Consider the following 27326-nt stretch of genomic DNA (forward strand, 5'->3'; position numbering starts at 1 on the left):
TTTATAGCTAGATTTCCTGGCCTAGGGAATTTCCTCTCTTTCCATACCCCATTATGGGTTCTGATCTAAGGCCAGGATTCAGGGTTTCAGAATCCGTTCTTGCTCATGCTCCTTCTCAGTCTGTGGCAACCATCAACGCTGCCTGTACTGTATCAGGGAAGCCTGTGTTACAACATGGTGCAGAATCCCCAGTTGTCCCTGTAAGAGATGGGAACTTCGTCTTAAGAAGCACTTAATGGGGAAAGCCAGGAGTTTGCAGTCAGACCCAGGCCGGGGGACCCTTTGTACAGGCCTGGCTCAGCAATGACTGTTCCTCCTGCTGTGAGGTCTGACTTAAAAGTGAGGGAGTCTACTCCTAAAGATCAGGGTCTTGTTGGGAAGGTAGGGAGCATTCTCATAAACACAAGAGCAAATCCTCCTCCAAGTCCACCTCAGAGAAGTCGGATACAGCCCCGAGTAAGTTGAGCAAGTCTTCCCACTTGGCCCAGGAGAACTTAGAACATCCTAAACTTCAGGCTTCTGACTAAAAAGCCCTCAAATCCTGAGGTCCAGCAGTGCCAGACTGCACTCCAGTGGCAACGGTACTTTGGTACTTACTAAGACTAAACACTATGAACTAAGGGCAACCATTGAAGCTTCAACCACTAATGGTGTCAGCTCTGCTTTGCCCAACTGTGGTGCAAACTGTACCTGCTCCAGGCTCCGGCTCCGCTGGTTCAAGTGGACAGGTCCCCTCATACTCCAGGGAGATTACAGTCTTATGCTTCACCTAATAATGATTTTGCTGTCCCGGATCCCCTGTCTCTATCACCCTCAGGTCCTTTCCTCACAAGAGAGGTCCTGACTCCACTTCCTTATGGGAAGAGTCTGTCCCCCATTCCATCATCCAGTGAGGGGTTCCCTCCAGCAGAACTCCTAGTACTGCTTATGGATCCAGAATTGGCATTTTCTTTCTCTGGGACTTTGAACCACTTGAGGAACTGATGCCTCGTCCTTCGAGGCATACCTTCCTGGACTAGTCTGGAACCACCTTCCAGCTCAGCACCTGCCTCAGAGCTGTTGGTACCCCAAAGCCCTGGTGTATTGTGGCTGGACAACCACCTTTTGACCCATCTTTCTGGCCATACTGCAGACTGTGGGATCTGTATCACCCTGCAGGGTTGATGTGATCTACTAAGGAGTCAGTCCATCTTCTGCTGCTAGAGTACAGCCAACACTTCCTTCTGACCCCATGGAAGAGGAAGATTATAAAGTTATAAAGATTATAAACTTATAAAGTTCCCCTACTAATGACAAAACTGTCCTCCAGGGGCACCATTTAAGGGAGGCGGGGGGGCTCCTCCCTCCTCCCCAGTTTTGTACAGGAGGTCTAATTGCAGTGCACTTCCTAGCCCCTGGCGGAGCTCTTAACTGCAGCGCATTAAGAATGTGGAATGTGAGAACTGCAGAGGCAGTCAGTATTTGCTTACAAACCTAGGCAGGGTGGTTAAGGTAAGAAAGGACTGGTGAGTAAATTAAGTATCTGGAAATCATTAGGTGAACCTGTTAAAAACAGGAATTCTTCCACAGGGGTGTGTGTTGAAGAGATACAGCCAAGCCCTCTGAGCCAAGGTTACATTCAGAAAAGAGGAATATGTGAGTGGGCTAGGTTAAAAGAAGGGGCCAAAATCAAGGGAAGGGATAGCATTGGTACAAGTTCCCACTCTACCTATAGTGCTTATATGGCCCCATCACGCTAGTATCTGAGTGCTTCACAATGTCTAACCTATTTCTCCTCACAGCCCCTTTGTGAGGTAGAGCAGTGCTGTTATCCCCACTGTACAGATGGGGCATGGAGGCACAGAGAGTAAGGGCCAGATTTTCAAAGGTATTTACGCACCTAGTGAGATTTTCAAAGTGCTTAGAAGGTTTGGATATTTTGTAAATCCAACTATATGCCTAGTTGCATCTTTGGGTGCCTAAAAATCTTTGAAACTCTGTCACTAAGGCACTGGCTTGAGGTCATACAGGAAGTTCATGGGGGAAGTAGAACCTAGGTCTCTCAGGGCTAGCTCCCTATCCACTGGACCAGTCTATCTGTTGCATGCTGCAAAAAAAAAGAGGACTGTGATAGATGGGAGGAAAACCAAGAAGGCCAGTTCTCTGAGACTCCAGCAAATGGTCCCAGGCCATCGGGAAGGGTGTCATGTCTGACAGCATGAAAAGCAATGCAGAGGTCAGGAAGGATGATGAAAGAAAGAAATAGAGAATGAGAGGTCAGATGGGAGATCACAACCCTTTTTAGAGGTTTTTAAGCTGAGGCTTGACAAAGCCCTGGCTGGGATGATATAGCTGAGGTTAGTCCTGCTTTGAGCAGAGGGTTGGACTAGATGACCTCCTGAGGTCCCTTCCAACTCTAATATTCTATGATTCTATGATTCGAAGGGATGACAGGTTTTGCCCCATGCTGGGTTGTAGAGCAATGGCTACTGTGAACTTTTACATTTTAACTGAAAACCATTTTGTTTTGTCATTTTTTGTTCCGAGTTTGAGAAAAGGAAAGAATGAGAGTGTTGTATGAGTATCAGATGTGTTTATGCCTCAAATTTTTAGGATTTCAGCTGTATTCTGGCTAGTTCTAGAACAAACAAAAAAAATGGCATCCACAGAGTCCATAAAGTTGATGATGATTATGATTTGTATTATTGACTGAGCACCATCTGTGTGCTCAGCACTGTTCAGAGTATGTCAGAAAATGTAGTTCTGAGCCAATGCATATAAAATGTGTAGCCCTGGATAAGCTGGCTCAGATATTTAAGTATGAAGTGTATAGTTGTTTGCTACAATTGTTTCAATTGCTGCATTCAAGAGTTTGTAACAAAGTAAGATAAGCGTTACAATTTCAAATCTAATCAGTATCACTTAAGTGACTTGGCACAAGATGTCAGAACATGTTAGTATTAGAGATGAGTGGGTCTAATCTTTAATTTTCTTCCTTTATATATAGGAATTAGATACAGTGCTCTGTCAGCTAACTTTTAAGTTTTATCATGTGCAACCCCCCCCAGTTTTCAAGTGCCTAAGCACTCCCTGGAATCATGGTTAAAGTTGCTCCCACCAAAATCTGAAATGGGGCCCTGCTGTCCTCATAATCTCTAGATGAAGTAGTGGCTCCATTATCCACCTGCCCTTCCCCAATGACCACAAGCAGTTGCAGGAACTGTTACATAGGGTTGCAGAGAAACTATAGGTTTCCCTTGCGGAAGTTTAGGATCTGCAATGTAAGCTCCTGGACATCCTACGATTCTTCTCCAGATCCAGCTAGATAGCTCTTCCTGTTAAAGAAGCCATTCTGGAACCAGCTAGAACAGTTTGACATACCCAAGCCACTTGCACCCCTGCACTTAGGAGAGCAGAAAAAAGCTATTTTGTCTGAGCCAAAGGGCAGAATTTCTTTTCTTATCCTGTTCCTAACTCCTTGGTTGTCTAGGCTGCAGCTAAGAGATCTAGACAGCAACACCTTAAATCTACCCAGCTTGACAAAGATGTAAAAGCCAAGATTTATTGGAAAGGAAGATCTTCACTTCTACTAGCCTTCAGTTCAGAATAGCCAATTATCAAGCACCGTTGGCTAAGTATGATTACCTGAACTATTCCGAATTCACGGATTTTATCAACAAGCTTCTGCAACGAGATAGAGCTCAATTCCTGGCTCTTGTTGAGGAGGGCAAGTTGGTTGCCAGGATTGCTGTCCAGTTAGCAGTAGATGCCGCAAATGCATCTTCATGATCAGTGGCAACTGCCATTCTGATGTGCCATGATTCATGGCTCCATGCTTCAGGGTTTCCCAGGGGATCCAGAGCACTGCAGAAGACCTGTCCTTCAGTGAAAGGCATCTTTTTAACCAAAAATACAAATGAGTCCTTACACACTAAAGGACTCCAGGGCCACCCTCTGCTCCCTGGGAACATACATACCTGTCCCAAAGAGAGAACTCCACACGCAATCATGTAAGCCTAGGTGGTTGGCTCAACAATTTTACCATCAACATCCTTATGAGCCACCCTGTAAGAGGCAAAACATTTGGAAATCCCATTTCCCTGCACTTTGTGACAGCATCATCCAACCACATCCCCCATCTAAATGATATTTTTATGGGAGTTTGAGAGCTGCATATCAATGATGCCACCATCTGCTGAGTCCCACACATCCTTTGGCAGTCATCTAGCAATCTTTTTTCACAACTGGAGGGCAATAACAATGGACAGGTGAGTGTTAATCATCATCCATTCTGGCTATGCAATTGAATTTATCTTCCTACCTCCTCCAAAACCCCCATCCCCTCCCTTTTTCAAACAAGAAGTAGTTTCTCCTTCAGCGAGGTGTGATAGAGTGGGCACTTCTTCAGCACCAAGAAAAGCGTTATTCTTCCAGTGCTTGCTCATGTTGATTCCAGTTAGGTGTGTGCGTGCATTGGCATGGTTGCCAGAACGTTTTCCCCCCAGTGGCATACCGTAGGGTCGGCTCTGGAGCCCCCGGAGTCACACCTCCATGGCGTCCTATATAGTACTCTGTGGACCCGCTGACTGTGATGGTTGGCTGAAATCCATTGACTCTTGCTCTGCAAGGGTCCACTTCTCCCAGTGTTTCCATTCTGGTATCCTGTAAATAGTTAGATAGTATTAATAGTTAAGTATTTAGTTAGAATAGTTATAGACAGATCTCCTTAAGGGATCAGTTATTTCTTCCAGAGGCTGGGGCATGCCTTGGCCCCCTGGATTCAAACTATGTGAGGTGTGTAAAAAGCCTATTTCAAGAAGTGATCTGCACTATACATGTCTTAAGTGTCACGGAGAGGCACACCAGAAGGACCACTGCAGAATTTGCAGAGGTTTTCGTCCATGCACTCAGAAGGACAGGAACCAGAGGATAAAGTTCTTCCTCATGGAGGCAGCTCTTCGTCCATCTCCGAGTCCATTGGAACTGGGGCCCAGCATGTCTACATCGATCAGAAGTGCTCCAGCTTCTGTTTGTGACTCGGTGCCAAGGAAGGACTCTGGTTCACGAGACCCTCGGCACCGTAAGGGGTCACTGGCACCAAAGATTGCAAGCACTCAGCACCACTCTCACTCACCTGTTCTCTGAAAGAAGCACAAGAAGATGGACAGAGGTTGCTTGCCCATGCCGAAACCATCGGGGCACAAGAGCGATAGTGCAATGTGACCCGTGATAGGCCACTTGGGCACTACTCCTGTGGTTGTGGCACCATTGATTCTGGCCTGGAGAGGGGGTGCATTGAGTCGGTGCTGATGAGTCCCCCTTCCAGGAAGTTGGAAGAGGAGGAGAACATATAGCTAACTCTTCACACCAGAGACCTTTGAAGCAGCCAGGGAGCTCATTGAGAGCATGGTGCCATAGCTGCTGTAGTCCTGTGGAAGGCCACCAGTACAAGGAAGGTCAGTACTATTAAAAGGGAAGCCGGTGATGATGTCCCAACAACCATTGTCCCGGCACCGATCGCCAGCGCTGAGGGGTACCACACCGCCGTCGTCTCCAAGAAGCAAGTCTGGATCCGATTCTGAGGTGGAAGCCCTACACTTCACGGAGGAGCCAGCATCGGGACCGAGGGTGGTACCAGAGCCAGGAGATAGCCTACCCCTTTGCCTTGCCATGTCTCCCACAATGGTAGGCCCTGTCTCAGTAGCCCTGCTGGACCCCATGGGCCTTTCATCAAACCCAGGGGTCCCACTCTGGATGGTCTCTGTCCTTGGTGTTGGGAAGCAGGTATCATCAGGCCAGGTCAGACACTTTTTCTTGACCCGATGCCAATACCGGCACCAAGAAGGACCTTGAGCTTGGGCACGGCACTGACTATGGCATTGGCACCGAGCCTGAGATCGCTGGGACCATTGCAGAAATAGATGACCCGGCACCACAAGATCCCTGGGTGCCAAAGGACAGGAAACTGTCCCAATAAGGGTATTGTTGTCCTCCTCACCAGACAAAGTGGTCGTGGGCACCTCTCCAGCACCAGCAGTGGAGGATAGCAGGGCCCACCAGGACATCCTCCGTTGAGTTGCCCAAAACCTGGGAATCCAGGTTGAGGAAGTCTCCGGGTGCGGGGCGGGGGGAGGAACGAGGGGTGGACCCAGTGACAGATATCCTGTCCCCATCAGGTGCAGTCAGGGTGGCCTTGGCCCCCAATAAAGACTATCAATAAGAATATGAAAATAGTGTGGCAAACCCCTGCTTAGAGTCCCCTGACTATGAAGAAAATCAAGCTGACGTACTTTGTCCCCTCTAAAGGATTTTAGTCTCTCTGCACTCAGGCCCCCCCTTCCCCCATCTGGTAGTCGTGGAAACAAGCGAAAGGGAGAGACAAAGGAATCAGGGCCCTACACCTAAAGCCAAGGAGGCCAAGAAAATGGACCTCTTTGGCAGGAAGGTGTGTTCCACCAGGGGCCTGAAACTCCAAGTGATGAACCAACAGGCCATTCTAAGTAGATACATCTATAACACCTGGGAGTCCATACTGAAATTTGCAGAGTCTATTTTAACTGACTCCAAGAAAGACTGTACGCCTTGGTGGAGGGAGGGCAAGGTGACAGCGAAAGCTTTGCTACAGGGGGCATTAGATGTGCCTGACGCAGCAGCCTGTACTATGGCCTCAGGAGTAACAGTGCGCTGCAGCTCCTGGCTGCAGACATCGGGCTTCCTCCATGAGGTCCAACGGACTGTGCAGGATCTCCCTTTCTGAAGGCCAGTAACTATTCTTGGAACAGACCAATGCAAAACTGCATAGTTTAAAGAACTCCAGGGCCACCCTCAAGTCCCTGGGCCCACACACACCAGCACCATGGAGGCATTTTAGGCTGCAAACGCTTCCTCGTTTTTGTCAGTCCCACCAAAGGTAGGATTTTATTTGCCGAAGGGGCAGAAACAACAAAAGGAAGCCATATCAGACTTCATCCGGCTGCAGTGAGGGCCCAGCAAAACAACCTGCAGGCCCATAGCATAACTTTTGAGGTTGCGCCCGAGGATGGCGTACCAGTACAAACCTTGAATCCCCCACCCTTATTATTTTCAAACTGCTTATCCCACTTCTTCTGTTACCCGGGGTTCGGCCAAAGCTCGTGGTAACTTTATTTTGTGTGAGATGGAGTCAGGAAATAAGTCAAATGGCGACATGGCTGTCCAGCCAATAGATGGACCGGTAGAAACAGTATAACACAACAGTGCTCTTACTACAAAGCTGTGCTTTACTTAGGCTCAAGCACCATACGAGCGTGCTCTTACTTTGAAGGTATACTTTTACGTAAGCTCAAGCACTTACACATCTGCAGCAGGTTAGTAAAACACCCTAACCCTCAACCTTTAATAATGACCAAAGTCTGGGGCATTCGAGTGGAAACAGCAATGGCTTTCCGAATGGCCAGATCTTCCAGCTATTGTTGTAAGATCCCCCAACTGAGTCCAAACAGATCCCCACTATTTTATCCTTGTTAGTAGACAATAACATGTCAAGGAAAAAGAAGAAAAAGTTTCAAAAGCTAGACCTAAGGTTACTAGAGTACTTAATGAACAAGGTATGTTCTGACAGTATTTGCATATCTTGAGGCCAGGACAAACATTTCCCAGAGACCATGCATAAATAAGTGTATTGGTCTTTTCCTGAAACACAGATCCCAGCATGTCCACCAGAGCATCGGGGAGGTGCACAGGGTCAGGTAAAGATTGGTTTAGTCATGCCAAGGCTGCACAGGCCTGCTGAAAGACCTATCAATTTTGGCTGCTGTTAGCAACATGTATGATACAGTATCATCTGGTCCTTGACCCTTTTACTGGTCTATTCAAAATCTCCCTGTACACTACCATACATGGACCCAGATTACGTCAGACAGATGGGTACTATACATGGTGGAACTGGGATACTCTGTCCAATTCAATTCCCTCCCCACCTTCCCCGTCTCTCTTCAGGGATCCCTCTCACAAGCAACTTCTGATTCAAGAGGTGCAGCAATTTGTAAAAGTGGGAGTGGTGGAAGAGGGTCCTATGGAGCTAAGGGTAAGGGGCTCCTATTCCTGGTATATTCTAATTTCAACAGCCCAGGGCGGTCTTAGACTGATCCTAGACCTGACAAATCTCAACAGATACATGAAGAAGTTGAGATTCCAAATGGTTTCTCTGGCATCAATCATTCCCACTGGTTCCAGGAAATTGGTATGCCATCCTTGACCTAAAAGATGTGTATTTCCGTGCGTTAATCATTCCAAGACACAGGAGATTCCTTCGGTTTGTCGTCAACTGTTCACACTGCCAGCTTGCAGTACTACTATTTGGCCTTTCAGCGGCTCCCAGTGTCTTCACAAAATGCATGGTGGTAGTGGCTGTCTTCCTCAGGAAGAGGAGGATTCAGGTCTACCCATACTTGGATGATTGGTTGATCAAAGGCAATTGCAGACAACAGGTGGAATTGGACATAAGAGTTCATAAAACTGTCATTTGCCAGACTGGGCCTTCTGATCAACACACAAAAATCAGTCCTGAGCCCCATGCAAAAGATAGAATTTATAGGGGCAGTCATAGACTCAAACCAAGCTAGGGCTTTCCTTCTGGAGTCATGATTCCAGAACATTCTCTCCATGATCACAGTCAGAAACTGCTTGAGACTGTTGGGCCACTTAGCAACCTGTGTTCCGGTGGTTCAGCATGCCAGACTACACCTCAGACCTTTACAGGCATGTTAGGTATCAGTTTACCGACCACCCCGGGATTGTATTGACAAGATAGTGTTGATCCCGGCACCAGTATGGCACATGCTTCGTTTTTGGCTAGACTGGAGTGTGGTATGTGCTGGAGTCCCTTTTTTGGGGTCATCTCCCACCCTGACCTTAGTGACCGATGTCTCGGACTCAGGCTGGGGGGCTCATCTGGGTCAACTAAGTACTCAGTGCCTGTGGTCACAGGAAGCCTTTCTACCCACATCAATGTGAGGGAAATGAGAACAGTATGACTTGCCTGTCAAGCCTTTAGGGCCCATCTGGAAGGCAAATGCATCGTGGTAAAAACAGACAACATGACAGCGATGTTCTATAAAAACAGACAGGACGGTGCTCGCTCCTCTCTCTGTTGTCAGGAAGCCCTCGACCTCTGGCACTTCTGTATAGCCCATGCAATTCACATAAAAGCTTGGTACCTACCGGGGTTCCAGAACGTGCTTGCAGACTACCTTAGCAGGTTGATATCTACCCATGAATGGTCTCTCTGCCCAGATGTGGTGAATGATATATTCTAAAGATGGGAAACTCCTCCAGACAGACCTGTTTGTTTTCTCCCTTTGGTCCATACAGAAGGGCACTTCTCTGGAGATGTCACCAGTACCGCTCATCCTGGATTATCTTTTGCATCTTAAACATCAGGGGTTATCAGTATTTTTAATTAAAGTCCACCTGGCTGCGATTTCAGCTTTCCATCCATGGGTGGCTGGCCATTCAGTTTTCTCGAACCACATAAGTCACTTCCTCAAAGGTCTCGACAGGTCTCAAACATGCCAGCTGGTTCCCCAATGGGACCTTAACTTGGTGTTGTCCACGCTGATGAAACCGCCATTTGAACCATTGGCAACATGCTCTCTCTCGTATCTGTCATGGAAGGTAGACTTCCTACTGGCCATTACGTTGGCCAAGAGAGTTTTGGAACTCAAAGTCTTGATGTCGGCCCCTCCTTATACAGTCTTCTTTAAGGACAAGATTCGCCTGTGACCTCACTGAATCTTCCTCCCAAAGGTAGAATCACAATTTCACTCAAACCAGGACATTTTTCTTCTGGTCTTCTACCCCAAACTGCATGCTAGCGGCTGTTACCAGAGACTTCGCACTCTAGGTGTTAGGAGGGCGTTAGCTTTCTATATTGAAAGAATGTAAATTTCAGGAAGGCACCTCAACACTTTGTAACAGTGGCAGATAGAATGATAGGCCTCCCGGTCTCCTTCCAGAGGATCTCATCATGGATCACGTCATGCATGAGGGCCTACTACAACTTGGCAAACGTGCCTGCCCTGGCATTGACAGCCCACTGTACTAGGCCCCAGACAACCTTGACAGCCTTCCTAACCCAAGTCCTGATCTAGGACATTTGTAGGGCAGCAACATGGTCCTCCATCCACACTTTTGCAGTGCACTACACCATCACTCACCAGGCCAGAGATGATGCAGCAGTTGGCAAGGTGGTTCTGCAATCAGTATCCCATTGAACTGTGACCCCACCACCTAGGGTCCTGCTTGGGGTGTATCTTATTCTCTCATCAGTTGTCTCATCTCTTGTCCCCTCATTAGGTGAAGGCTACTTTGAAGCATGTCTACTTGACTTTTGCAAAGCACCTATGTGGAATTCCAGTCACACATTCACGAGACATTATGCTGTAGTACAGGACATCTGTGCTGTTGCATCACTTTGGACAGCGGTTCCTCGGAGGGCTTTGCCACCTGCATCCTCACACCCTCCTTACTTGAGTGCTGCTTTTCAGTCACGCACAGTAAAATATAATAGGGACCAGCTCTCGAAGAAAAGTGATTTACCTTCGTAAGTGGAAGTTCCTCAAGATGTGTAGTTCTTATCTGTATTTCACTATCTACCCTCCTTCCCTTCTGCTGTGGCTTATTCTTGGATTTGCAGTGGAGGAGAGACTTGAGAGGCAGTTGATCCTTTCTGCCCTTTGATCTTCTCGGTTGGAGGCATGAGAAGGAAAAGGGGCACATTAACAGGTGAGTGAGTGACTTTTTCATTCTTCTCTTTTAACCTTGAATGAGCTAATCATTGAACTGAATTAGTGACATAAACTGAAATGAAGAGAATATTCTCTCTGCACCTGCAGAAGAGGCTGTTGCTGTCAAAAGCAGGGATAGCACTTCAGCAAATTGACTCTTAGTTGCTTAGCTAGTGGTTTCCACCCGTTTGACTTTGTTTAAAATTTTGGCAGTAAACATATACTGCATAATGTTTTATTTAATTTAAATGATTTTAATGGATTAGAGCAAATTTAGGCCTTAACATAGAATGTCCTAATTCATAGGTTCATAGATTCTAAGGCCAGAAGGGACCACTGTGATCATCTAGTCTGATCTCCTGTAGAACACAGGCCGTAGATCTTCTCCACAATCATTTCTAGAACAGATCTTTTAGAAAAAATCCAGTCTTGATTTAAAAACGGTTAGTGATGTAGAATCCACCAAAATTTTAATTTTAGATTATAGAATATTAGAGTTGGAAGGGACCTCAGGAGGTCATCTAGTCCAACCCCCTGCTCAAAGCAGGACTAACCTCAGCTATATCATCCCAACCAGGGCTTTGTCAAGCCTCATCTTAAAAACCTCTAAGAATGGAGATTCCACCACCTCCCTAGGTAACCCATTCCAGTGCTTCACCCTCCTAGTAAAAAACTTTTTCCTAATGTCCAACCTAGACCTCCCGCCCTGCAACTTGAGACCGTTGCTCCTTGTTCTGTCATCTGCCACCACCGAGAACAGCCTAGCCCCATCCTCCCTGGAACCCCCTTTCAGGTAGTTAAAGGCTGCTATCAAATCCCCTCCTCATTCTTCTCTTCTGCATACTAAACAAGCCTAGTTCCCTCAGCCTCTCCTCATAAGTCCTGTGCTCCAGCCCCCTAATAATTTTTGTTGCCCTCCGCTGCACTCTCTCCAACTTGTCCACATCCTTTTTGTAGTGGGGGGCCCAAAACTGGACACAATACTCCAAATGCGGCCTCACCAATGCCGAATAGAGGGGAATAATCACTTCCCGTGATCTGCTGGCAATGGTCCTACTAATGCAGCCCAATATGCCATTAGCCTTCTTGACAACCAGGGCACACTGCTGACTCATATCCAGCTTTTTATCCACTGTTACCCCCAGGTCCTTTTCTGCAGAGCTGCTGCCCAGCTCGTCGGTCCCCAGTCTATAGCTGTGCATGGGATTCTTCCTTCCTAAGTGGAAGACTCTGCACTTGTCCTTGTTGAACCTCATTAGGTTTCTTTTGGCCCAATCCTCCAGTTTGTTTAGGTCACTCTGTATCCTATACCTACCTTCTAGGTATCTACCACTCCCCCCAGCTTAGTGTCATCCGCATACTTACTGAGGGTGCAATCTACCCCATCCTCCAGATCATTAATGAAGATGTTGAACAAAACCGGCCCCAGGACTGACCCCTGGGGAACTCTGCTTGTGACCAGTTGCCAGCTAGACATGGAGCCATTGATCACTACTCGTTGAGCCCTATGCTCTAGCCAGTTCTCGATCCATTTTATAGTCCATTCATCCAACCCATACTTCTTTAACTTGCTGATAAGAATACTGTGTGAGACAGTATCAAAAGCTTTGCTAAAGTCAAGGTATATCACATCCACCGCCTTCCCTACATCCACAGAGCCAGTCACCTCATCATAGAAAGCAATCAGGTTGGTCAGGCATGACTTTCCCTTAGTGAATCCATGTTGACTGTTCCTAATCACCTTCCTCTCCTCCAAGTGCCTTAAAATGGATTCCTTAAGGACCTGCTCCATGATTTTTCCAAGGATTGAGGTGAGGCTGACCGGTCTGTAGTTCCCTGGATCCTCTTTCCTCCCATTTTTGAAGATGGGCACTATATTTGCTTTTTTCCAGTCCTCAGGGACCTCCTCCTGTTCCCACGAGCTTTCAAAGATACGTTTATTTTTAAAAATAAATGTTAATTATTTTAAATAAAATCTAATTTAAACACAGAATCTGTTGATTTTTATCCACCGTTGAAGTCATTGACATAATTCGTCTCTTTTATCCTGTGAGTAAACTGCTAATGTATGTGGAGTAAAGGGATTCATTTGGATGTCTTGTATTTATCTTTATATTGATCACTTTACTTGTATATTGCATCACTTCCCCATGCCTCAAAAGGCAGACACATTAGACTGTGATCTCTTTCCCTATGCTGGCAAGGTATCTGGTGGAATTTAGACACTACTGCAATATAGAGGATAAATCGCCTTAAACTTCATGGGATGTGTTAGTCTTGCTTCTATATTACTAATGAAGCAAGACTATCTACAAAAACTTGCTCATTCTGCATTGCAAAATTCAACACTCACCTTGTAGGAATGTAAGGTAAAAATCCCTCATGTAAAGTGCTGATTTTTTTTTACAGCTAGTAAAGCAAACTTCTTCAAAAACTTTATGTATGAGGGCAGACTTCTGTGTTTGATAAATGCAAAATCCCTTACGTCTTAAATGTGACTTTTTCTCCCTATTCCTATATTATCTTCAAGCGCTTGAAAGCAGCATGTTGCTTTTCTTTCTATTTTTAAAAAAACACATTGCCCAATATATGAGCACAACATAAATCTCTGAGGAGCAGTGTTTATAACAGGGAAGTGAGAATGTTAAGTGAATTATAATTCTCTTTTGACTTGGAAAATGTGTAAAATCCCAAACAGTTAGAAGTTCACTTTTAAAGTGTGTTCGTGTTTTAAAAAGTTAAATACTTGTTCCTTCATTTAACCTGCTGACTCCTGAGTTCAGAGATCCTCTGAATGACTTGATATCTCCAAGCATTCACAGCAACCCTCTGTGCTGTTTTAAGTGGTAGTGGTGCAGCCAGCTGGTGCTGGGTTATAATCAATTTAAGTTTTGGCAAGTACATTAACTATGAAGGATAACGAATTTTCATATGTCTTATTTCATTTGTATTTCTTCCAAGAATACTTATAACATAAGTTTTAGAGAAAACGTAGACACACACATTAAATTTAAGATACAAAATTAATGATTCTCCTTCTAAAATTCTCTTAAGTAATATATTTCTTTGCTGTGTTGAAATCCAGCCATACATTGAGTGCATGAGGTCAGCCTCTTAAATGCTTTTTTTAGTTCATGCTTGAAACACGAACATTCAGTGAAACTGCAGGATTTTTGAGCATCAACTCTAGTGGTTTTAAGGTTTCTGTTTCCCAAGTAGCCCTGTCTTTCAGATTAAACAGCACTACTGTTGTTCTGAGCTTAGGCTTTTCCCCTCAGTGTAGTTAGGTCTGCCACAGGAGATACTGAAAATGGCTGAAAAGGCAAAAATAGAAGGGATGGGCGTGGGGAGATTTCCCCTTGTGGGAGCAGAGAATATAATGGTTTTGAGAAGAGGCACGTTCCCAGGGAATATTTAATATTGTGTATCTCATTTTGTTTCCCACATGAAGATCTCCTGAATCTGATAAAATAGATGAAAACGTAGGGGGTGTGTGTGTGTGTGTGTTTCTACATACTTGTGTTGATTAGCATACTTTCTTTCTTAAGTACAATGTGGTAAATTTGCGCAAAGCTCTTGGTTAGTAACTTTCCAAAAATAGGAGATGGAGTGTGCTCTGCTTTTGTTAGCCAATGAATTACCTTCCATTTCTATTCCTCCTTCTTTATTCCCCATTAGTTGCTTTAGACAGACAATGCACATGCACTGAAGGAGTATAACTGTGTTCTCTGTACAATGTCTGGGTCACCCCTTCAGTGTTACGGAAATATTTTTTCTTGAAGACCTTGCATAACACCAGAAGGAACACTTTTTTAACACAGAAAAGATGTGTTTTTATCTTGCTGTCCGACATAGGTATTCTTGGCTTTTCCCTCCGCCACCTCATAGACTCGAAGGTCAGAAGAGACCAATATGATCATCTAGTCTGACCTCCTGCACAATGCAGGCCCCAGAACCTCACCCACCCACCCCTGTAATAAACCTCTAACCTATGACTGAGTTATTCAAGTCCTCAAATCATGGTTTAAAGACTTGAAGGTACAGAGAATCCACCAGCAAGTGAGCCTTCCCTAGAGGAAGGTGAAAAAACTCCAGAGCCTTTGCCAGTCTGCCCTAGGGGAAAATTTCTTCCCGACCCCAAATATGGCAATCAGTTAAACCCTGAGCATGTGGGCAAGACTCACCAGCCAGACACCCAAGAAAGAATTCTCTGCAGTAACTCAGAACCCACTGCATCTAATATCCCTTCACAGGCCATTGGCATAACTACCACCAGTAGTCAAAGATCAGTTAATTGCCCAACTAGGCTATCCCATTATACCATCCCCTCCATAAATTTATCAAGCTCAGTTTTGAAGCCAGCTAGGTTTTTTTGCCCCCATCGCTACCCTTGGAAGGCTATTCCGGAACTTCATTCCTCTGATGGTTATAAACCTGCATCTAAACTATCTGATAGCTAGTTTATATCCATTAGTTCTTGTGTTCACGTTGGCACTGAACTTAAATAATTCCTCTTCCTCCCTGGTATTTATCCCTCTCATGTATTTATAGACAGCAATCATATCTCCCCTCAGCCTTCTTTTGGTTAGGCTAAACAAGCCAAGCTGTTTGGGTCTCCTCTCATAAGGCAAGTTTTCCATTCTGTGGATCATTCTAGTAGCCTGTCTCTGTGCCTGTTTTGGTTTGAATTCATCTTTCTTAAACATGGGGGACCAGAACTGCACACAGTATTCTGGATGAGGTCTCACCAGCGCCTTGTATAAGGGTACTAACAGCTCCCTACCTCTACTGGAAATACCTTGACTGATGCATCCAAGGACCGCATTAGCTTTTTTCACAACCACATTACATTGACAGCTCATAGTCATCCTGTGATCAACCAATACACCATGTCCTTCTCCTTCTCTGTCACTTCCAAATGATGTGTCCCCAGCTTATAACTAAAATTCTTGTTAGTCCCTACTTGCATGACCTTGCACTTTCCACTATTAAATTTCATCCTGTTTCTAATACTCCAGTTTACAAGGTCATCCAGCTCTTCCTGTATGATATCCCGATCCTTCTCTGTATTGGCAGTACCTCTCAACTTTGTGTCATCCGCAAACTTTATTAGCACATTCCCACTTTTTGTGCCAAGGTCAGTAATAAAAAGATTAAATAAGATTGGTCCCAAGACCAATCCTTGAGGAATTCTACCAGTAACATCCCTCCAGCCTGACAGTTCACCTTTCAGTATGACCCGTTGTAGTTTCCCCTTTAACCGGTTCCTTATCCACCTTTCAATTTTCATATTAATCCCCATATTTCCCAATGTAACTAATAATTCCCCATGTGGAACTGTATCAAATGTGTTACTGAAATCTAGGTAAATTAGATCCAATGCATTCCCTTTGTCTAAAAAAATCTCTTACCTTCTCAAAAAAGGAGATCAGGTGGTCTGGCACAATCTACCTTTTGTAAAGCCATGTTGTATTTTGTCCCAATTACTGTTAACCTTGATGTCCTTAACTACTTTCTCTTTCAAAATTTTTTCCAAGACCTTGCATACAACTGAGGTCAAACTAACAGGTCTGTTGTTACCCGGATTGCTTTTTTCCCTTTCTTAAAAATAGGAATTATGTTAGCAATTCTCCAGTCAATGATACAGCCCCTGAGTTTACAGATTCATTGAAAGTCTTTGCTAATGGGCTTGCAATTTCATGTGCTAGTTCCTTTAATATTCTTGGATGGAGATTATCTGGTCCCCCCGATTTAGTCTCATTAAATTGTTCGAGTTTGGCTTCTACCTCGGATGTGGTAATTTCTGCCTCCATATCCTCATTCCCATTAGCCACCCTACCACTATCCCCAACCTCATCATTAGCATAATTAAAAACTGAGGCAAAGTATTTGTTTAGATATTGGGCCATGCCTAGATTATTCTTAACATTCACCCCATCCTCAGTGCTTAGCAGGCCCACTTCTTCTTTCTTGTTTTTCTTCCTGTTTATATGGCTATAGAACTGTTTACTATTGGTTTTAATTCCCTTTGCAAGGTCCAACTCTACTTGGCTTTGGCATTTCTCACTTTATCTCTACATGTTCTGACCTCCAAGAGATCGCTTTCCTTGCTGATCCCACCCATCTTCCACTCTTTGTAGGCTTTCTGCTTTCTCTTGATCACCTGTCTGAGATGTGTACTCATCCAGCTTGTTCTCTATCTCTTGCCTATGAATTTTTTCCCCTTCCTTGGGATGCAGGCTTCAGATAGTTCCTGCAACTTTGACTTGAAGTAATTCCAAGCCTTCTCCACCTTTATCCATGAGTTCTTCAGTCCAGTCCACTTCCCCAACCAATTCCCTTAATTTTTTTAAGTTAGCCCTTTTGACGTCAAAGACCCTAGTTACGTCAAAGACCCTATTTTTGTTTATCCTTCCATGTAGTTTGAACTGAATTAGCTCATGGTCCCTCGAACCAAGGTTGTCCCCTACAACCAGTTCTTCTACGACATCCTCACTACTCACCAATATCAAATCTAAAATGGCATCCCCTCTTGTTTCAGTAATTTGATGAATGAATCTGTCAGCTATCACATCCAGGAAAATCTGGGCCCTATTATTACCACTAGCACTTGTCCTCCAATCTATATTTGGGGAATTAGTTTCCCATAATCTCACAGTTCCCAGTAATATTTACTTCATTAAAAGTCTTAAAGAGGCTCTATTCATGTCCACATCAGATCCTGGTAGTGCTTGGGGTGTGCTACAGACCATCTCAGAGGAAACTCTAGTTGTTTTCTTCCCCAATGTGATTTTTACCACTCAGATTCTGTCTTATCAATTCCATCACTTCAACTTTCTTTACAGTCTACCTCATCATTGACATACAATGCTACTCCACCACCTTCGCCTTTATCTGTCTTTTCTAAACAGCACATACCCTTCAATACTTGTACACCAGTCGTGACTACTATTCCACTATGTTTCTGTTATCCCTACAATATCTTGTTTCACTTCCTGTACCAGTAGCTCTAGTTCCTCTATTTTGTTACCCAGGCTCCTCGAATTGGTATACAAACATCTTAATTTTTGCTGTTTGGCTTCACTCACGTTTCTTACCCGATTCGGCACAGTCATTCTACTGCCAATATTGCCTATTTGATGGTATCTACACTACCCTTCCTCTTAATGTCCATTCTGCTCCCCACTGCTGTGTCCTTTCTTACTTCATTTTCCTCCCTCTCAATGCTAAAATCAGGCGTGGAGATTACGTGGGCATCTCCCCCAACTCCCTAGTTTAAAGTTCTCTTAATCAGTTGTGCCAGCCTCCATCCTAGAAGTGCATTTCCCTCCTTACTCAGGAGAAGTCCATCCCAAGAGAACAGTTCTCTGTCCATGAATTCCTCCCAGTGACCATACATCCCAAAATCCTCCTTATAGCACCACTGCCTGAGCCATCTGTTGATCTTCAGAATCTTGTCACACCTTTGTTGTCCTCAGTTTCCTTAAGAGTCTTCCCCAGCCTGGCAGTCTCCTATTGATAAGTTCCAGCTAGAATCTAGCTATATCATTTGTACTCACATGAAGGACTATCAGTGGATTCTTTCCTGCTCCCGTTAGGATCCTCTTTAGCCTCAGGTCCACATCCCGTATCTTAGCACCTGGCAGAGAGCACACCCTTCTGTTTTCCGCATTAGTTCTGGGGTTACAGGCCTGTCTGTTCTTCTCAGCAGGGAGTCCCAATCATGTAGACCTGCTTTTTCCTGGTGACGGTGCGATTCTCCGGCCTATCCCCTGTTCTTTCTGGCTGCAAGTCATCTCTTCTACTATTCTCCTTTGTAATCCTCTGCAACCGTTCGTGTATCCTCTTGGGGCTCTTATTTGGTGGTATCTCCATTGGCTCATCCATTCTTTGTATAGGACTAGCTGCTCTTCTCTTCTTCCTTGCCCTCCTGCCTCAGTAACCACTTTCTGTGCCCCTTCTTCATTTTCCAACTCCGCAAACCAGTTTCTGAGCTGTATTTCTTCTTCACTAGTCCGTCTTTTCCTCTGCCGGGTTCTTGCAGTCACATGCTTCCACTGGCCACTTTCCAGCATTCTCCCTTCAGAGTTTGTCGGTCCTGCTTCCATCTGCAGGTTTGGGTTTTTCCCTTTAGCCTTCTCATTCCTTTGCTCCATCATCTGCTTGAACCCCCTTTTAAACTCAGCCGAGTTTCCACCTGTATTTCCAACCCTCGAATCTTCTCTTCCATCAGCTCTATGAGGCGGCACTTCATACAAACAAAGCTGTTTTGAGGTTTCCCCTCTAGGATCATATACATTCCGCAGCTTCCACATCCAGTCATCTTCGTTGTCTTCCACTGCTTGAGTGACTACCACTACTGCCTCTGTATCTGTCAGTCTTTCCCCCCACTTCCTGTCAGTGAGACACAAAAACAAAAAAACTCACCAAAACAACCCCCCATCACCCCAACAATACCAGAACACCACACACGCCCTCTCCAAACTCCCATTCACATTCCCCTGTTTTCAGCTCTATGTGCTGGTTCCTGTTCCGCTGCAGCTGTTGCTGCTTGATTGAGTGGCTGCCCTTACAGGCCCCCCAGTACACCACCCAGTACCAGCTCCTGCAAACTGGGGAGGGAGAAAAAAAAAAAAAAAAACAAAGACACAACTCCACAAAACTCACCCACTGCCCTTAAGGCCCACTCAGACTCCCCTGTTTCAGCTCTGTTTGCTTGTGCCCGTGCCGCTGAGATGGCTTTTAGGGTACATTGCCATACATCCTGGATAAAGACTTTTGGTCGTGGTCCAGCTGCTAATCGCTACTGTGGCACTCCTGTACCTTAGTTTCTCTGCCTATCATGTAGATGAAGCAGCAATTCTGTTTGTCTGTTCAAACAGACACTCTGCTCTCTTTTTTTATTTTTAGTCTATCCTTTCAGGCATCTAATGTCTGTGGGTTGGCCTGCTAGCCCATTGCTGTAGTTGCCTAGCAATAGCTTCATGGCTTACAGAGATGACAAAGGTTGGTTGTCCTTAAGAGTGATATTTACAGCCGCAAAGAGTGAGATTCAAGGTGGTCAGTGCTTATGACAGGGACTCTCATCTTTAGTCCTTGGTGACATCCAATAGTCACACTTTTAATCCAACCAGCATTAAATAATTTGTTTTAAAATGTACACTACTCTGCTTAATATTGCATACTTAAATGTCCTAGCTCATACTAAAGTCTAAGGCACATGAGAATTCTATATGCAGGGAAAACTAATGAATTTTAATAAAAACAATTATTTGCTGGTTGGAACAAAAACCTGTATGGCTGGAGATCCCTGAGGACCAGAGTTAATAAAACCTGATTTAGACATACTGTCAATGGACAGAACAAGAGAAATATTAAAAAATAAACTATTATAAACCTAACAAAAAAAGAAAACTTTTATCAATACAATAATATGTTTATATCACCTTGTCATAGTGATCGTCCATTTGAAAACACTTTAGGAACAGCTATTTGGTTTGTATATTACTGCTCATGTTACATTTACAGCAAACGAAAATAAAATCAGGTTCTAAAATAAACACAAAATATATTAATTAAAATTGAATAATTCAAATAAAACACAACCAAACAATATATTAAATTAATATAAAAATAAAGTAATTAAATTGAATTTAATTTGAAGCTAACAAACCATAGATAAAGGATTTAGATTCCACATTTCTTTTAATGTCTAATTTGAGTTCACATTTTATTCATGTGTTTCGTTATACTTCCATGTGGTCCCCTTTGCTGTTTTTTATAACTTCTTTTGGTGGCTCAAACTTGAAACACTGCTCAGGATTTGCCAGCTTCACTTGGATAATAGTAGACAGTGTCCTGTCTAGTCCAAAATTTGCTCTGAATGGTGTCTTATTCTTTCAAACAAGACCGACACTGAATGGTGTCTTATTCTTTCAAACAAGACCAAACACTTGTTGGTTTGTAACTACATTCTTGAAAATATAAAGTTATGAGTGTTATGAGTAGTAGTAATTCTCCTTCTTGTTTCTCTGGTTTGGAAATTGTCACTTGAGTACAAGTGTGTAGTGGTGGTGACGATCAGCTGGAGCAGTGCTGAAAAACTTGTGCTGCCTCTTTTTTCTAGGATGGGGTGGGGTGAACTCTGGTGCTTTTCCCTCCCCTCATTAATACTTACAAACTGTGAAAAAGCAAATTCCCCAAGAGAAAATGTCCTATTTTGAAATAAGAGTGAAGGATCATTAGAAAGCAGACACCAAAGCTAAATTCTACTCTTCATATTTATGATTTTTTAAAAATGTGTTATGCAAAAATTATGCTTGTTTTTCTAAAACCTCATTTGTAGAAGTGTTATCATTTTGTTAAGCATTCTGGGAAGGGGCTTTGGTGAGATTACACTCGGAACAGTGCATTTCCTTTCCTATTGTTTTCTTCCAGGGCTTCTCCTTGCTGGATTAAATTCTGCATCACTCTGAAGTTTCTGAAGTGACCTCAGTAATTCTCTCTTACACGATGGCTTTGAGTTAAGCCACAGCAGTCTTAGTTACTGTTATAGCTCATTGTGTCTCCTCAGTATCATCTAGAATTGCGGCTTTTACGTTTGTCACTTTAGTTGTAACTTGAGAGTCATTCTGTGAAATTGTGGTCCTCGATGACAGTGACTCTCTGGCTCTCCGTGCTGGGTATATCTGTGTTTGTTCATCTCTCGAGGGCAGGTGATTGTCTCTTTTTCCTAGGAAGATGATTCTCTCTGAAAATGACAAATTCCATGATCCATTATTTATTACAGTAATAAAATGTTTTTGTTTTAAATTTTGAAATAGAAAATAGTTACTGAAACAAGGGGTACTAAACTGTCAGCTGCAATCACTCAGCTGACAAGCCTAAGTGTGTTAATTGTGTAACTGAACAGTTCAATCTCTAGAAGAGGAAGGAGAACTTTTAGTTTACCATACAGTTAAATTTTCATGGCACAGTGGTTAAAACACCCTGTTACTCTAGTAGAAATTATTCAAGTAACATCAATTGCCTCTGAATATCCAGTTTATGGCCTACAAAAGAAAACTGGGGTGATATTACTACCTTGTGGATGCTTGCACACACCCTGATATGCCATTAGGGAAAATGTACTCTATAGGAGGGGTAGTTAGAAGCATTGTTCTTTTGGGGTTAAAGGGAGAAATCTCTGGAGAAGAGTCCCTTGGCCACATCATGTTGTGTTTCCAAGTGTGTATTGGTTCATGATCTTTTAATGACTCATATTTATTATAATAGTATAAACAAGCCAGATTTTGCAAATTTTTTTTTTTTTTTGCTCTGTGTGTGTTTGTATTTGGTTAAGTAATGATAAACTAAATGTGTTTATCTCGAGAGCTGGAACTAAATTATTACAGTAAAACCTGCCGTAGAGCCCACCTGTCATGAGTGACTACTTGCAAAGGCCACAGAACACCACTTCTGTCTGGTGTGCAAACCTTTGAAGAGAGACCACCTCTTACAAGTGACCACTTCTGCTAACTCCCTGAGTGGTTGCTCTTGGCAGGTTTTACTGTATTTAAAAACTTATTTTATATTTGATGCTAATAGAGGTCATTCAGTGAATTTCAAAATGAAGGCTGTCTTTGTACTGTGCTTTTAAAAAACCCCACCTGTTCTCTTGGAATGTCATCACTGTTTTAAGTGCTGTTAAATGAAAATCTATTATTTAAAAAACCCATAGCTTGCTTAATAACTAATTTGGTGTGAATAACAGATTCCTTTACTGTTGCTATAGATATCCCTGAGGAGGAAGCCAGATATTGGACTAAAAAACTAGAACAGATAAACTCGTTGGGAGATTGTGGCGAGGTGAGTAAACGTCACTTGAAGCATGTGGCCTCTATAATTAAAGTACGATTCTGATCCAAAATGCACCAGTGTACTGTAGTGTTATGCAGAATTTCCATGACAGTTAATTTTAGGTAATTATTACAATTTTCCTTCATTTGCAAGTTTTTCATTGAACTCTTCATATTCCCTTATGTGTAGTGTTTAATGCCAGCCAGAATAAGAAGTTTTACATATGATAGAAAGTTAGGCTGCAGTATGTGAAAATTGAGGGGAAATTTATTTTTGTATCATACTTAGATTCAAAGCGAGTGTAAAACTCTGCCTCTGCCAGACAGCAGGATAAGGCAGTTAGGAGAGCAGTGATGTCTCAGGCTGTTAGTTCTTATCTAAAGCCAAAAAAGGAACACTTCGGTTTTTATGGGCATGTCTACACTGTCAAAGTGGCAGGCATTGATGCAGTGGCATCGATTTGAGTGGGTCTGTGTAGACCTGCTCAGTTGATGGGAGAGAACTCTCCCATTGACTCAATTGGTCCACCTTCCCGAAAGGCAGAAGGCAGCATTGACAGGAGACACTGTTGTGTAGACATAGTGTCGTGAAGTCGCTGCACTGTGTAGAAAGTATGTTGACGTGAGATATGCTAGTTACATATGTAACTACCATATCTCATGTCGACCCAGTGTGGGGCAGTGTAGACTAGGCCTTAGTATATATTTTGCATAACGAGCAAAGGAGACTTGTTTTATTGAAAGTAATATGCATCTGGTTGATGGATTTGGTTTCTTGCTTTTAGGGAATTTGTTAACTCCAACAATAGTAGATGTAAATATAGTGTTAATCAGAGGTGGAATACACGCCTCTTTACTTACTAGGAGAGTATTGCTAAAAGATTCTCTTGGTGATATAAATAGGGTGTTGAAGTTCAGGGACAATGTGTTGTACCCTTAACTTAGCTTTCTTCCATTAACTATGTCAGTCAGTGGATTCATTGTGCAAATCAAGAATACAGGCAGATTTTAAGTCTGACCCAGTCACACAGCAGTATTTAACTGGATAAAAAATGGTTTGTGTGTAGCTTCTTCTGGCTTCAGTGAGCACTTCCAGAAATAGCTCTGGAGCTTCTTGGTATCTCTGAATCTGAAGAAGAAGCAAGTCATGTGAGCTTATGACTTTTCAGTAATATTGCTGCAATATATTCCTGCTCCTGGATTGAAAGCTGTGGGTTGCGTCAGAGGAATTCTGGTGCCAGATACACATAGGTGCCCTCCAGTGATTCATCAAATTCTTAGTAGATAAAGAAACTCGCATGAACTGGGATGAAATCCCCAGTTCTTTGATGTGTCATCTGCTCATCCACCCTATTCCTTCTCTCTGTGTTTACCTATTCAGCTTTTTGATAGTCGGTAGAAAGGGCATTCCTGTGTTTACGACCTCATTTATTGTGAGCTAGCCCTGCTGGTGGTGAGTGTGCTGCACTGACTGAGGAATCAGTTTCAAAACTTGCAGTTTACACTGACTTGGTGTCCTTTTTCCCAGCTCTTGGATGGTGATGGTTGTGTTCTTGTTATTCAGCCTAGTATGATTAGAAATTATTCTGTTTATCTTCTGTCTCTAATCTCAGACAGATCACTTAATTACTTTTGAATTATTGGTGTGGTACAGCTGGGAGGAGGCAGCCAAAATAATATCATAATCGCCTCTCTGGGGAATACCTTGAATGCTGTAGCAGACATTTTTGGAATAAGCCAAAAGTGGTTAAATGGAATCTCTTTGTACTCCAATGTGGTGTTAAATAGGATGAAAAATCCTTCATGTTGCTGGATGTTTCCAGACTCTGCAGAAAGTGTGTTCTGGATATTGCCCTACTAATGAGCACACTAAATATCTAGCTCTTTTCCTGTCCCCACAACCAACATTGCCACAAGATTCAAGCCAAAGGTTTCAAACATGGGTACCTCAAATTCATATTTAGGCATCTAAAATATAAATTGTCTCATTCTCACACTGCTGAGCACCCGCATCCTGAAACTTAGACTATTTATATTTTAGGTGACTGACTATGGATTTAGGTGCTTAATTTGAGGCCCCCAAATTCAAAATTTTTGTCTTGAGCTTTTAAAGTAGATAAGACTTTACCCAGGCCTTGTGTGTAGCCATTAACAGATATTTGGCATGGAACGGTGCAAAGTTTTACTTTTCTAGGAACATGTTCTATATTTGGGTATTAAGGAAAATACTATTTTGTACTTTAACCCCCTATCTCACCCTGATGTATTCTCAGAGCGTAAGCTTGTTATGTTCTGGAAATACTGTTTCATAAGGTTACTTTCAATATATTATCCATCTGTGCTTTTTCTTTTGTCTTCCCTTTTAGTATTCATTTACGGAAGAAGTAGAGAAGAAACCATTGCCCACTGCTGCCTCCCAGTGTTGTAAGAATGACATTTTTTCTCTCAACACATTTTCTCTTTAACTAATGTCCTTTCATTGTGTGGTTAGTTAGCATAGATAGGCTGGTACACCTGGACAATATTCCTTTGTTAGAACTGCCTTGCAGAAAGTGACATCTAGGTCTGATGTCAAACTAGCAGGTTTTAAAGGTCAGGAAGAGTTCTCTAAATGTAGGCTTCTGCCGTAAAGAATCTTATCAAGACCTTAACCTTACAAGATTAAGAGTGAAGTCTGAAACTCATCTTTTAACCTAGTTTTGTGTTACCAGTGTAGTAGGCACATAAGATTTGAGATCATCCAAAATTTTCAGAGCTCTGTAGTAACTATGGAGAGTGGGAGAGTTGGATGGAATATATTTCAGTCTTCACTCTGAGTTTTCTTCTGTTTGGATAACTGTCAGACCATTACATGATTTTTAAGAGTATCATGTGACTTTTTAAATGGTTTTTTTTTTGAGGAGGAGGAGAAGATTTGGAGGTTGAAATCATGTCAATGCACCTGTTAAAATGTAGCCAAGTTTTGTGTATTATTCCTAATATTGACTTTATTCTCAGCATATTCTTTAATACAGTTAGATGAAAAAATATTCATTGTTAGTTATTTCTGCTTTAACTCATTATTTTGGATCATTTTCCTTTTTTGATCAAAAAATCCTTTTGGATTTTTTCTTTTTTGAAATGTGGGTTTGGAAAGAACTTAGTGTGTGTTGTATACCGATAGTTTTGCAAAATTATATTTTTGAAAAGCTGTTTTTAATTTATAGCAGGATGGGGATATCTGTAATGCTATTGTAAGGTTTGAAAGCAAAATTGATACATCCTTCAATGGCTTGGCTGCTTTTGGTAGTGTAACAAGGACATGATCAGGCAATATTCTCTATAACTATACACTCCCCTTCCTCCTGCACCTCAGCTGAACTTTCCTGAAGTACAGGCCAGAGTTCAGTCTTTTCAGGACTTTTCAGAAAGCTTTATACGGAGTTAATCCTCAGGCTATTATATGTGAAACCCTGATAAATGGATGATGATAGTCCCCAATCAATTTCAAAGAGAGAGCACCATCCACTTTTCTTAGTAAATCAGACATTTAGTGCACACAAAACACATTTAAAATAGTATAAAATATTGTAAATAGTGTTTGAAATACTATGAATCAATTGTAAATGAAAGCTATTTGACAGTAAACTAATAGTCTGTAAAAGGGACACTTGCACCTTTTGTTTCTGTTATAGACCTTCAAATATAAGTTTTCAAGATAACATTGTCTATACTTTAACACATGTCAAAACAAATCGCCTTTGCTCTTTTTTCAGAGGCGATTTTTCAGCTTTTATGGCATGAGCATAGTATGTAGGGTGTGTCCCCTGAACACCTTTGAGAAATGGCATGTCTCAGGCCTTTCAAAAAGACTGTAGCCTGTATCCAAAGTGGTGGTACAGGGATTGGGATCAGCATATAAATATCCATTTCCTGGCGCTCATTATGGCTCGCGCTCTCTAGGGCACCATCTTCTCCCCATAAGCCCAGTTAAGTCAGGCAAGAATTCAGAACTCTCAGCTCACTACATGCTGCCCCAGTCTCTCCTTCTAAATGAGATACAATCCCAGGTTAGAGCAGTTAGCTCATAGCTAAATGTAAGTTCCACTGGCTCTGTAGCCTCTAGAGGTAACACATGCTCCCTTGTCAGCTTTCTCTGTAGGTCCATAAAACATACCACAGTGACAAGTCCATCAATGGCTATTAGCAACCCCATGCTCCTGGGTGTCCCTAAACCTCTGACTGCCAGAATCTGGGACTTCACAGCAGGGAATGGCCGACTCCGTCATTGCAGTGTTCTGTTCACTCCCTCTGAAGCATCTGGCACTGGCATGAGTAGCATGTATAAGTACCTTGGGCCCCAGAAAGGCTGGCCATGCAGGGGCAAATGCTGGATATGGCATGGGTCACCTCCCTTTGGAGTGCTGGAGGCTTCCTAGAAGGGCCTGCCTACACTCCGCCCCTGAGGCTCCGCTCTCACGGCGCCTCTTTCCACCCTCCCCTTCCCTCCTAATCCCCGCTCGCTTCTCTCCTCTCCTCTCCACTCCCCCCTGCCCTCCCCGTCACTTGCTCTTCAGGAAGGAAGGCCTGAGTTGCTTGCTCTCCTGTGGCAGTGGATGCCGCAGCTTCTGTCTCACTGACTGGCCCAGCTGTAGGACTTCTTTTCATGATGTGCGTGCTGATGCTGGGGCAACACAGCTAAGGGGAACCGGAATGGGGAGCCATGACCCCATCATTTTTAAAAGTGCCCTCCCACTTTTTTCAT

General features: G+C 43.3%; 1 protein-coding gene across 2 annotated transcripts in view; it reads left to right on the forward strand.

Moving 5' to 3' along the window:
• UNC13B (unc-13 homolog B) overlaps window positions 1–27326 on the forward strand; it is a 410138-nt gene that overhangs the window by 71292 nt on the left and 311520 nt on the right. For both annotated transcript variants that reach the window (XM_067543563.1, XM_067543564.1), the window contains exons 6-7: window positions 22519–22592; window positions 24949–25006. In XM_067543563.1, coding sequence (XP_067399664.1) covers window positions 22519–22592; window positions 24949–25006 — 132 coding nt within the window. The remainder of the gene's footprint in view (window positions 1–22518; window positions 22593–24948; window positions 25007–27326) is intronic.

Source organism: Emydura macquarii, unplaced genomic scaffold, assembly GCF_026122565.2.
Source record: "Emydura macquarii macquarii isolate MOO-44397 ecotype Brisbane River unplaced genomic scaffold, CSIRO-AGI_Emac_v2 contig_915, whole genome shotgun sequence".
NCBI classification, from domain to species: Eukaryota; Metazoa; Chordata; order Testudines; family Chelidae; genus Emydura; species Emydura macquarii.